The sequence below is a fragment of the Camelina sativa genome, chromosome 11, assembly GCF_000633955.1.
Source record: "Camelina sativa cultivar DH55 chromosome 11, Cs, whole genome shotgun sequence".
Classification (NCBI taxonomy): Eukaryota; Viridiplantae; Streptophyta; class Magnoliopsida; order Brassicales; family Brassicaceae; genus Camelina; species Camelina sativa.
In genome coordinates this window covers 45,082,549-45,095,379 of record NC_025695.1, presented here as the reverse complement: position 1 = coordinate 45,095,379, position 12,831 = coordinate 45,082,549, and the positions used below count along the sequence as shown (strand labels likewise).

At 36.1% G+C, this 12,831-nt stretch overlaps 3 protein-coding genes across 3 annotated transcripts in view; 1 reads left to right on the top strand and 2 right to left on the bottom strand.

Moving 5' to 3' along the window:
• LOC104726486 (probable L-type lectin-domain containing receptor kinase II.1) overlaps nt 1–1,781 on the bottom strand; it is a 3,320-nt gene extending 1,539 nt beyond the window's left edge. Inside the window, exon 1 of the mRNA XM_019232778.1 lies at nt 539–1,781. Within this exon, the coding sequence (XP_019088323.1) occupies nt 539–1,685 (1,147 nt within the window). The 5' untranslated portion in view covers nt 1,686–1,781. The remainder of the gene's footprint in view (nt 1–538) is intronic.
• Nucleotides 4,120–4,989, bottom strand: LOC109127446 (protein SOMBRERO-like). Its single transcript, XM_019232125.1, has one exon. It carries the CDS (start codon nt 4,987–4,989, stop codon nt 4,120–4,122), a length of 870 nt encoding a protein of 289 aa, XP_019087670.1.
• Nucleotides 9,285–12,831, top strand: LOC104726485. Its single transcript, XM_010445352.2, has 3 exons — nt 9,285–9,472; nt 10,097–12,246; nt 12,351–12,831. Exons 2-3 carry the CDS (start codon nt 10,129–10,131, stop codon nt 12,630–12,632), a joined length of 2,400 nt encoding a protein of 799 aa, XP_010443654.1. The 5' UTR covers nt 9,285–9,472; nt 10,097–10,128; the 3' UTR covers nt 12,633–12,831.

The following is a 12,831-nucleotide window of genomic DNA, read 5'->3' as shown; positions in this document are numbered from 1 at the left end:
GTTACTCCCATTGCAGTAAGCTCTGGTGCCATGTAGCCAATGGTTCCTACCACTCGTGTGGCTTCGAGATTTACACCACGATCATGGAATCTGGCTAACCCAAAGTCTCCCAACCTTCCATTTAGATCGGCACCTAAAAGAATGTTGCTGGCTTTTATATCTCTATGTAACACAACTTGTTCCCACTCTTCATGCAGATACAGAAGGGCAGATGCAACTCCCTTGATTATATTTACTCTCTGAGACCAAGTGAGGTCTTTCAGCTTGTTTTTATTGAACAAGTAGTCATCAAGGCTTCCATTTGGCATGTAATCATAGACCAAAAGCAATTCGCCTTTTCTTCTGCAGTAACCGAGGAGCTGAACCAAGTTCTTGTGCCTTAGCCTTCCCATACTAGCAATCTCTGCCACGTACTGCTTCATTCCTTGTTCTGCATCATGGTAGACTCTCTTAACCGCGATTTGTGTACCACTGGGAAGTATTCCTTTATAGACTTTTCCAAAACCTCCTGCTCCAAGTAGATGATTCTCCCTGAAACCTTTGGTTGCTTTGTATAGGTTCCTAAAGGAGTATCTTTGGGGATTATATTCTTTTTCCCATTGTTCAAGAACCTCTGAGTACTTCTTTTTCTTGTAAAGATACACAATTCCTCCCAGAATTATTAATATCAAAGCAACTGTTGCTATACTAGTGCCTAGAACCGCTCCAAGTGAACTTTTTTTACCCCCTGATGATGGTGGAGGAGATTGCGGTCGTGGAGATGATGGTGGAGGAGAGGGTGTTGGTGGAGCTGTTGGTGGTAGAGAGGATGGTGGGGGATCTGATATCATTGAAATGTCAAGGCTCTCTGCTCCTCTGCCTTTCTTGAAACTCCATCCAAGGATATACTGGTCACTTTTGATTGTGCCTGTAGAACCAGAAAAACCTACATACATCGTCTCATTGAAAATTTCGGAAAGATTGATGGATCTTGACAAGAGTGGCACACTTGGTTTGATGGATTTTGAAAGGAGAGGCGAAACTGGCTTTGGAGTTGGTACTGGAGCTAACGTTACATTTAGTAGTTGCTCTGTTCCATCATAATCTATCCAGATTAGAATACTTTTTCCACTTGCAAGCAACAAACTTGTGTTCTTTCCCTCTGTAGCATTAAAGTAACTAGCTTCCTCAGATTTAACTGAGACTATACTGTAAATATCAATACCCACATGGTTATTGCTTTTGTCTAATTGCTCAGAGCTTTCATGAGTGTCAAGTTCTACAGCAAGGATATGGTTTGTAGAGTTGTTATCATTTGTTCTGTTGAAAATCCCTAAACCTGAATTTGCAGTGCCGTTTGAGCTGAGGTCTTTGGTAGGAGATACCACAAAAGCCATTCCGTGACCGTAGGCATGGCTTTGCAGTGGGAAGATTGCAAAGACAAACTCTGTTGAAAAGGAAAATGAGCTGAGGGTAGACGTTGTGAACTTGATGGGGTTTTTGTGGAAAGCGTGACCGGTGCTCGTGTTTGTATTATTCGTTAGTTGCAAAGGACCACCGTCGGTATTTGCCATTCCATCAAGTTCCAGGTTTGCTTTCCTGAAGTCATAGTGCACAAATTGATCCCCTTCCTGAGCAAACACCAAAAAGGTTACATGAATACCAATCATTATCCAGAAACCCACTGATCCTAGAACTCCAGCCATCAGGAACAAGGATGATCTTCTCTCCCACCTTAGCTTGTGAATCTCAGATTCTTCTTTTCCATGAGAATTTGGTGTGTTTCTGACTGCAGAAAACCCTTAGTTAACCTTTGGAAGACAATATCAAAAAAAAAGCCAAGAAAGGTTCTTTCCTTTTGAATTGGTAATAGATCACTACTTGTGTCATTATTTTAAATGTTTCTTACATTTTGTGGGTATTTAGTTTGGTAGTCTTTTCCTCAAGACAAGTCATGGGTACAATGCTCTGTACTTTTATTGTTCTGCCTCGTATTGCTTGTTAGTTTCTAGCTGATGGATTATACTCACGAGACAGAAGGTTATAGCTGTGATCTGATTTGTTTTCATGAATAAGTATGTTCCATGTCTCTGCCCAAAATGAAGTACTAGGTAAGGGTCATATGTTTTCAGTTTGGATATTCAATGTTAGACTAGGTTGTAATCCTACATACGTGCACATATCATTTATTCTCAGGATTGGGATAGTGGTTTGAACGAGTTATAATAAAACATATTCTAAATCAAGAAATGCTAGTTGCATTTGTTGTTTAAATTCTTTGACTTGCTCAATGATGATGCATATGGCACTGTTTTAAATTATGTATATCTGTGAGTAGATTCTGAATTGGATTGCTTCTCTTTATTTTTTTGTTTGAGTTGAAGTTTCCTGCAATTGACAGTGGAGCTTCTATGACCTACTCACCTGGATAAGATAGGCACAAAAAGCATATATCGACATTTTTTTCAGTCAGAGAAATTGACAAGGACACCACAAGCCATGGTTTTGACTTTTGAACATTTATGGATATTTTAATTTACTTATTAATGATTTGTGATCCAATGACTTTTTTCTTTTCTTAAAGAGGAATGCAGGCTGAAATATAATAACCGAAAAAATAAATGTGAAGGGAAAGGACTTGTGGAGTCCAATAGCACTCTTCAGTGGATATTTCAACTAAATAGGAAATAAGTTTGTTAAATTGGCTGTGATGACTTTGTAGGTTGTTTGAGGAAGGTGGAGCATTCAATTTTTGTGGGCACTAGATGCAGAGCTGTGAACATCTTAGCCCAAGCTTCAGTACCTTCTCCATTTCCAAGTTCATCACTAACTCTCTCCTTCTTCTTCATAGCTGTACTCATACAATGTTTATGTGTATACGTTACTTCCTCTCTACTTTCAAAAGCTATATGACCCAAATGTCATATGACTCATATTATGTACTTTTCACATTTTGATGCACAATCAATTATCAAAAACAAAAATGATATGATTTATTCATGAAAGGTTGTAAACTAAGCCGGGAAAAATGTCAAAAAAAAACATGACTTATTCAATATTTGCCAACTTTTTTCGTTACCAAAAAATACTAAAAAATACTCAAACTAATTAAAATTAAGTGCATACTGATCAAGCAAGTGCTGATCTTCTGCCACTGGTAAACCCGATCCGTTCCATATAAGACTGCAATGTTAACTTCTGTTCCAAGCAAGTGAATGTCTTTGGAACCCTTTGGTTGCTTAATCCAAATTTTCTTTGTTTAATGCACCAACATTTTTTTTTTCATCTATTTTTGGATGCCGAATTGAATTTCAGTGTAGTGGCCTCCGTAGTATCTTTGATGAGAAGTATTCTTGATATTCAAGGGACTGCGATCGAATGCTTCTGATCAAGAACGGTAATGATTTATTCATGAAAGGTTCTAAACTAAGCGTAACATTAGAGTTACGTCTTGCTTACTAGTTACTATAATCTTAAACTTACACAGGAGTTCTGGTGCATGTAAGCATGTAACGTTAAGCTATTCGTTCTGACGGTTGAATTTATGAGGACGCGAAGTCGGTTCATAGTCTTTGACCTAGAAAACGGAGAAATGTGATGAATAATTGGCAGAGAATTGAAAAAAAAAAAAAGCAGAGAGCTGAAGCAAAATAGAACAAACAAAGAGATAAGACATAAGAGATCAAACAAAGAGATCTTAGCTATGATTCTCAACAATTTGTCACGATTATTATTAGGCTTTAACGAATTTGGTTTCTTATTTGGAGCGGAGTAGCCTAATTCCGATCACCTCAAGCATACGGTAATGGTAACTTCGACGTACGTTTTAAGACGATGACGAAAACAATCTAAACAATCTCAAACACACGATGCACTTGATGTCAAATAGTTTTTTTCAAAGAAATTTTACATTTTATTCAAAGAAAAGAAAAGAAATATTTGTATTGAATGAAAAAAATATGTACAATAGGATGATTAAAACACCATATTTCTCCAAGAGCTATTCTAAACAAACAAAAAAAAAAACCTTTAGCTATCATATCTAATAAACATAACATTAACTAGTAGCAGTCATCGCTCTCATAACACACTTGCTATAAAAAAAGAAAGAAATATAACTACAATATATAGAGATCTTCATCAGGGTATCGAAAGCAAGTCCTGATCACTGCCCAGCAGCAACTCTTCAATCCAATCTTCATACCGTTCAGTCTCCATGGCTTCAACCTGCTCATTTACCTTCTCTCCTCCGAGTGCCTCTTTTTTCTGCTGCTCCCAGAAAGAAGAAGATGAAGAAGACTCATCATCATGCTGATCATGATTAGTAGAAGTGGAAGCTTCCTCGTGATGATCCTTCTCCTTCTTCTTCTTGAAATTCCTTTTCTTGTGAATCTTGGGCGGGACGACTAGCTCCTGATCAAGCTTATCTTCCTCATGATGATCATTCTCCTTCTCCTTCTTCTTCTTCTTCTCCGACCATTTTTTCTTGTGAATCTTGCAGAGGACTGTGTCCTGGAACGTATCAGTAGGTAGCCTAAACTCGTCCATAATCCAGCTTTCGTTGCATGGAACATCAATAGAAACACTACTGCCGTCTCCTCTCTTCTGCTTCTTGTTCTTGCTGGCTCTATGATAAGTAAAGTTTTGCTTTATCCCGATGACCTTCCCTGTTTCCTCGTCGATGATATCTTCTTTCCCATTCGCATTCCAGTTCCCACGGTCAATGCCATCTCCGATGATCTTCCGCTTCGAGTACTTACCACAACCAACCTTCTCTTTAGAGATCTGAGTCTTTCTAGTGACATAATACCACTCACCTTCCTTGAGAAAAGGATGGTTGGTGTGGTCCAACAACCATGGCTCCTTGGCATAAACATCTTTCACCACTATAAAGTCTTCCATGGGCTCACCTCTTAGCAGTGGTTTAAGATAACTGTTGATGACTTCTGGCCCCGTGGGATCAAAGTGAAGTCCTTCATCCTCTTCGTAGTAGTCGTTCTCCGTTGTCATTCTATGGTTCTCAACGTTGAAAGCTGAGGTAAAAGCGATTATTTGTTCTGTGATTGTACGTAGGTTTAGATTATGATGAGAGAGATTATGAGTTTGTGTGTCTTCATATATACTGGTTTTAGGTGTCCTATTCCACCTAAAATTTGGGTTTCTTTTGGTAACATTATCTCAATATTTTTTTAAAAGTTTTTTATATATATCTTAATTTTGTTTTTCTAAACAATATATAAAATTGTATTATTTTAAAAAAAATATTAAGATATATATCTCAATATTGTTTTAAAGTTTTTGTATATATATCTTTATATTGTTTTTAATATTTTGTATGTATATCTTAATATTGTTTTTATCAATAATATAAATTGTTATTATTTTAAAAAAAAATTTAGATATATACGAAATTCTTCAAAAAAACAAACTATTCAGTTTTAAGATGACGCAACAAATAAATAAGTTAGTTTTAAATCTATTTGCAACTAATTTCTACAAAAATTTATTGATTTGTTTCCATTAAACTCATGAAACAACAATATTCTTTCTAACCAAATAAAATATTATTCGTTAGTCTGGTAATTAAATAATTAGTATGTACGCTTAAGGAATTGAAATAATTGAATAAACACATGAAAACAACATGCAAGTTTATGAAGCAACTGAAATATGTGCTATCCTATATCTGAGATACTCTCACAACACATTATCATCCGATGTAAATTACATTTTTAGCGGGGGGAAACTTGTTACTTCCTTTCCAAGCATCAGTTCATACTACAGTTTTGACGATTTGGGAAGAGGACAACATTTTAACAGACGGCTTGATATCCTAAAAGCCTATAAGGTTTTATTTTTATGTATTTTTGTCCAATGAAATATATGCGTAATTATATTAGACAATCATAGAACGAAAAGGCCAAGTTTTTTTTTTGTACTTCTTATTCTACTTCAAGTGTCACCTCTGACCTCTCATGGCATGGACTTGTTCATCTTTCTCTGACGATCAACCGGGTTATCCTCACTGATGGGTTCTCTTCCGGGGAAAAACGGAGATGTGGTCAATCATTGAGCATTATTGTCGACACATTGTAAAGATATTGTTTTGAAAATAATATTAAGGTTTCTGTTGTGTGATGATAATTGATTGTAGAGGAAATGGGAGAGGTTTGAGTACTGCGTCTATATTATGTTAGTTAGGATCTTTGTGTTTGCTTCTCCTGAAAATAATTATATATCTGGCAATGTCACTGGAGTTTCCTTTTTTGCTTTTACACTAAAAATAGTAATGGAGTTTCCTTTTCTTCATCAGTTATTTAAAACCAAATCTTACCGCACGTTATGGATGCTTCTTAAATTTCCAAAGCGATTTAATTATACAAACATTCGGTTTACTACTTATTTGGGCTTTTAGTCATCGGATGACCACCAATAATCTCCATTATATGTTACAGAAATTTCAAAGCCCATGACTTTGCCATTTTCTTATTTTGGTGGCTGGGAGAGAATTCAATTTAGTCAATTTTAACTGACCATATTTGTTTTATCACGCGTTTAACTGATAGTATTACTACTTAGTTCAGATTTTTTTTTCTCGCATATATTCAAAACTGACTTTTGTTATATAGCTGCAGTATATATTAGGGTAAATTAGGGTGGGAAAGTTCCCCACCATGGATAATTAAAGACTAGAAGGGTTATTTTTTCTTCCTTCAATAGGAAAAATTACTTTACATAATAGTAAAATAATAGAGAGAACTTGACTCATTATTAATCCCACTAAGTTACTCACCAGAGCCAAAAACAACAACAAAAGAATCATGTCCTAAAAGATAAAATTTAGGGATTGATCAAAAAAGTATATTCATAAGAGAACAGAATAGATATGTGTCTCTTTAGATTTTTTTTCGCTGATTTGTTTTGAAATCATATATCTACGAGAAAAACAGGTCCATGTATCTATTTCTTTAATAGAGATTGTTTGATTTGTTTATACTTTATATAATAGATTTCTGTTTAAGCGTGAGTACTTTAATATTTCACCCAAACAAAAACAAAACAAAAAGTATGCGTCTTGAGCTTGACTCTTTAGCAAAGTAGTCGTGACGCGGAGTGGCTAAAGACAAGCAAACTATGAACACCGTGCTTACATTAAAATAGTAATTTCTGATTCGTTTATAACTTGTAGTTTATTCAGCATAACAATAATAGAATAAATAATACTATGCCAAATGCTCTTTTCTGTCATAACATTATGAGATACTGATATTTATTGTATTTGCCGAAAGAACTTTCTGCGACAAGCTTAAGTGACCCTTTGGACATTTAAGATATGGTATCTTTTCCTTTTCATTTCACTTTTTAAAACCCCATCTAACTCTAAATGTTGAGTGGGAGAAAAAACAAAAGTGTAAAACTATACATGCATTTTTATAAAGAAAAATTGTTGGATTACATACATGTATTTAAAAGTTGAAAATATTGTTGAATGTTAGATAAAACTACTAATACTCGTTCACACGCACACGTGACATTCCTTTCTAAGCTTAAGTTAGTGCTTTACTTTTTCTAATGAAATTTTTGGTAGTTATTAAACTACTTTATATGTATGATTTTTTATATCTGATTACTAATCTCATGTCATTTTGTGTGTAATTAATGTTTTAGTTACATGCATGTAAACGACTCTGTAAAATAGAATTCATCTCACAAAACATAAGTTTTAACAAATGGATTAAGTAAATCCCTCGTCGGTGGATGGGGAAATTCAATATAGTAGAGTTTCCACACTTAATTGTGTTTTACTTATTTAGTTATTACTAGTTGCTAACTAAAAGAAGAAAGCGATTCCTCTTTTGTCTCTTGTCTTTTTAATTTTATTTTATTACTCGATCATTACTTTAATACATCTTTTGTTGGTTGCTTTGTTTTGCTTATGATGAATATCCACTAAGGGATAATAATAAAGGACTTTCGTCTTTCTTTGGTGGTGGTGTCCCAAGGAATGGTGATTTCATCTTATACAGCTACATTTCAATCCTCCATCATCAATATCAATAATTAGATTACAAATTCATACACAACCAATGAACATAAACAGAGCACTCGAAATATTACTACTTTTTAAAATGAGTACAAAATATGGCTAATGTTAATGTCTCTGCAAATATGGCACAGCGAGCGAAATCGAAGTATTTGATGTTAAAAAACGATTGCCACTATCTAAAAGACATTACTATTTGTTCTTGTAAGACAAGGAAAAAAGAAAAAAAAATATACATATATATATTTTTTTCAGCTAAAAAAAAAAACTATAAGAGAAGGAGTAATTAACAATAAATATATCACGTAATGTGGTTTAGATACAGTAGATTTTTATATTGTACTATACAAATTAATACTACTACGTCACATTAGAAGAAAAAACGATCATTATAAAAGCTTGTTCTTGGAAACTACAGTCTCTCTGATCTTGAGCTATGTCAGTGGACCCATAGTAAATAATCTATGAAAATCAATCCCACGATCGACCCACCCAACAGAGAGGCCATTTATATTAATCTATATACACACACACACACACACACAAAGAACATCATTATATATATAGTTTTCTAACCAAACAACATTAGTGGTAAAATGAAAAATAGACCACACGAATACACCACGATTGCATTTATGTTGGTGCAGCTCTCGTCTATAAAACTATAAGAGATCTCTAGAACCAGAAGAAATATACTATACATAGTTACAGTTTTGAATTCCAATACATCAGTACTATATATGTACATCTTTATACCTAGTAGTAGTTAAGTTTTGAGCACAAAACTAAACGAGTCAACTATATAAGTGTAATGAAGCATTTTAACATAAAAGTAAATATATTCGGGGGTTTTCAAATTATATTAACTTTTTTGTTTTGTTTTTTAAACTGATGTAAATCATGTGATTAGAAATCATTGTCTTACAATTTCATCTTTTAATCTTTTAAAAGTAGTCATTATATGAATTATGAAAAAATAATTTTAGTGTTGACATTATTAGATTTTGTGGGTTAAAAAAATATGTTCTTAAGTTAATAAGAACACGTAAACATGTGGAATATTAAACACATTGTAGGGACAATCTGACATAAACCATTCCCGCGCCTTGCTCGATGTATATTTACATTACAATATTTGAGATGATATCTTGACCGTCCGATTTTACTCTCCTTTACTTTCATTTTCCACCGTCTGATCATCTTCTCTCTCTCTCTCTAAGCTTTTTTTTTTTTAATTATGTGAATCGATCACACACACACACACACTACTTCTCTCTCTCCTTTTTGGATCTTCACTTTTTTTGCTGCTGCTGATTCACTCACTCTCCTAGTCACTTTTTTTTTTTTTGGGTACTCTCTCTCTCTCTCTCTCTCTCTCTCTCAGGAGTGAGGAGTATCTTCGTCTTCATCGAGTTGCGTCGGTTCTGCATTTTCTCTTCGTCCGTTGAGGTAATTTCCCTTCCGATTTGACTCTTGAGATTTTCTCGGGAAAATTTCTTCGTCGTTCTGGATTTGGTAGAAACGTTGCCATTTTCTCGGGAAAACACTTGAGTGCCCTTCCTTCTTCTATGGTTTTATACTTTATATATGAAGAATCTAGTTAAAATCTTCTGTTTCGATTTCGATTCGAATCGCAGCCCTGATCAGTTTTCAATTTTATTTTATTTTATTGTGTATTCAATTTCTCCGTCGAAATTATTTTTGAATCAAATCTGAAATCTGGTATTTGTCGTATATACTCAGTTGTTTTTTTTTTGTGGGATATGGTTCTTCATAAATGCACGGACGCATCATTCAGCTGTTTCTCCGGGAAAAAAAATTAATATAGGGGACCTATCAATATCATTGATCATGATGAGTATATATTTTAGCATTATCGAAAGATCCTTTGATAAACTTACAATACAAAATCATTATTGTTATCTTCTCCCTGCATCTCTTTCTGCGTCCATTAGGTAGGAGGAGGAGGACCACTTTTTGTTTGTTTGTATCTTCTCTCTTTGATGCTGTGATCATTTGAGAAAAAGACCATTCAGTTTAATTTTTCTTGATTTTTTTTTTTGTGTGTTTCAGGGAGTTGGATTGATGTGAATCGTTCTGTGACTATGGAATGCCGTTTGGAGAAGAAACGTTTTTCTGGTGGTACTAAACCTTTGAAAACTCGTGTGAAGCAACAATGTCTGGAGGAGGAGGAGGAGGATGAGAGTCATGAGCTTGTCAAGTATATGTCCAAGCTACCTGTTTTCTTGGAGAGAGCTGAAACCTCTCAAGAGAAGCTCTTGAGTGTTGGTGTTCTTGATTGGGGGCGTTTGGAGAAGTGGCAGCATAGTCATAACAGGGTTCCCATGAAGACTAGATTCCCTTTGGTTCACCACCAAACAGATCATGCTTTGTTGGCTAAGCCTAGAGATGCGTCATCATCATCTGCTGGTCCCAGTAAAGTGCATAACCGTAGTTCTGCTTGTCGGACGAAACATCGTAGTAGCTCACAACACAGCAATGTTATGTCGAATTCGGTTGAAGATACTTTAAGGAGAAAGAAACACAAAGATCGTAGATGTTTCAGCATACCAGATGACCAGCTTGGTCCAAACACTGATGCACAAGGATCAGATGTATGTGAGGTGAAGGATTTGAAAGGGAAGATCTGCCCAAAAACTGCAACTTTGTCAAATGACTTGAATCCAGAGTCTGGCTTGAACATGGAGGTAAAATCAAAGGATGATAGTAACAGGCGTAGGAAGAGTGAAAAGAACTTGCTTGAACGAAACCGATATCATGACAATGGAGAACTTGGTCGAAAGCAGCAAGGGGAGGCTAAAACCTGCAAGAGGAGTTCCACTAGAAAAGTCCGGGTTGTTCACGGTGTTGAAGGAGATTACTGTACGCAACATTCTTTCCCTTTGCCATGTAAAGCTGATGGCTGCTTGGCAAAGAGTACAATTGGCTCCACTGATGCGGACCAGAACAAGGTTTCTGTTGAAATATCTCAGTGCGTGCCACTCTCAGTAAAAGCAAGGAATACATCTTCAAAAGGTAAAATCGCAGAAGACAGAGCATCATCTTTGTTATCTGTGAAACACTGTAATGATGAGTCTTCCCAGAGACAAGATTCAAAGTCGCATAAAGGCGCATCTGAAAAGGGGAGAAGTATATCGCCTTTTCAGCGGCTTAGCTTCGGTATGGGTAAAGCCAGCAAAACTAACAGTGAAGGAGTTGCTGTTCCCACAATCCAGCTAGACTCAATGACTAACTCCACGAAGATAGATTCACAAAATGTGGCTCTATTATCTGACGTTGACGGCTCAGATTGCAGCAAGCCCAGTGCAAAAGATACAACCACGACAAGCCATTTAAGAAGGTTACTAGAACCTCTACTGAAGCCTCGAGCAATTCACTCTGGCAATTCCGTGGAGGGGACTAGAGGTCAAGGCGTACAAAGAATAAAATTGGGTATCAAGGGTTGCAAATCAGTAAATATCAATGATTCAGCTCACGAGAAGAAGTTAGGACCATCCATGGTTCGAGCTGTTCTGCGGGTAACAGTTAAGAACAATCAGCCACTCTTTACATTTGCAGTGAACAAAGAAACCGACATTCTTGCGGCCACCCAAAAGAAAATGGGAAGCTCGGAGGAGGGTGAATGTACTAGTGTTTATACTTTCTTCTCTATCAAAGACCATAAGAAAAATAGTGGGTGGTTAAACCAAAGAGGCAGTGGCCAAACACATGGTATCATCTCTAATGTTGTTGCCCAAATGCGTGTTTCGAGCTCTTTGCCTTCTGGTTCCATCAGAGAGTTTGTTCTCTTCTCTGTAGAACTTGATCAAGAGAGCACTGAAAAATCTGATCTGCAGTTGAAAAATGAGCTAGCTGCGATTATTGTGAAGATGCCAAGATTGTTTCACAGGAGGGCATTACTAAACACGGTTCAAGATCATAATGCACCCAATGAAGAGCTTGACGATCACATCAAAGACAGATTTTTTGACCAAGACATTAGTGCTACGGTCATACTTCAAAGCGGTGTTCATAGTATGCCTCAGAAAGGAGGGCCATCATCTTTGATCCAGCGATGGAGAACAGGTGGTTCTTGCGATTGTGGAGGTTGGGATATGGGCTGCAATCTCAGAATTCTAACAAATCAGCACAACTTATCCTACAAGAACTCGACAACATCAAACTCACCAGCCTCTTCAAACCGATTCGAGCTTTTCTTTCTGGTGCAGATTCTCTACTTAGTCCCCAATCCAGTCTCCTTTTTTCTTTCTCTCTTCCAAATCAAAACCAAAAAGATTTCATCATCACATTTCTGTATTTTTTTCAGGGAGAACAACAGGAGGAACATCCGTTCTTGAGCTTTAAACCGATCAAAGAAGGGATATATTCAGTTGTGTATAATCCATCCCTTTCACAATTGCAAGCTTTCTCCATATGTATGGCACTTGCAGAGAGTAGGAAAATGTCAGAGATCACCCGTGAGCACAAAAGCTCGTGTGATGAACATAAAGCTAGAGAAAAAACCGTGTTAGTCCCGGACCAAGATTCAAACCCTAATGGCAACACCGTCGGGTATCAACCGCCCCTATCGCCTGTTGGGCGGGTCTGAAGTTTGTATTTTTACTTCAAACCCAAATTTTTACTTGCAGGTATGTGATCATGTTATTAGTGTTAAGCCTTAAGGTAAAATAGTTGCAGGAAATAAGAAAGCAGCAAGAAGATATCTTTAAAGTAGTTAGTCTAATGATCTTCCCTACTCTTAAGTGTGAATATTTTTTTATATCTTATCTCCATATATATTACTTTCA

What these genes read in the sequence shown, in the direction of transcription:
- LOC104726485 (XM_010445352.2), top strand. Translation starts at nt 10,129, where the DNA reads ATGGAATGCCGTTTGGAGAAGAAACGTTTTTCTGGTGGTACTAAACCT. An exon ending in GATTCGAGCTTTTCTTTCTG is followed by an intron (nt 12,247 to 12,350) that starts GTGCAGATTCTC and finishes TATTTTTTTCAG; the next exon opens with GGAGAACAACAGGAGGAACA.
- LOC109127446 (XM_019232125.1), bottom strand. Translation starts at nt 4,989, where the DNA reads ATGACAACGGAGAACGACTACTACGAAGAGGATGAAGGACTTCACTTT.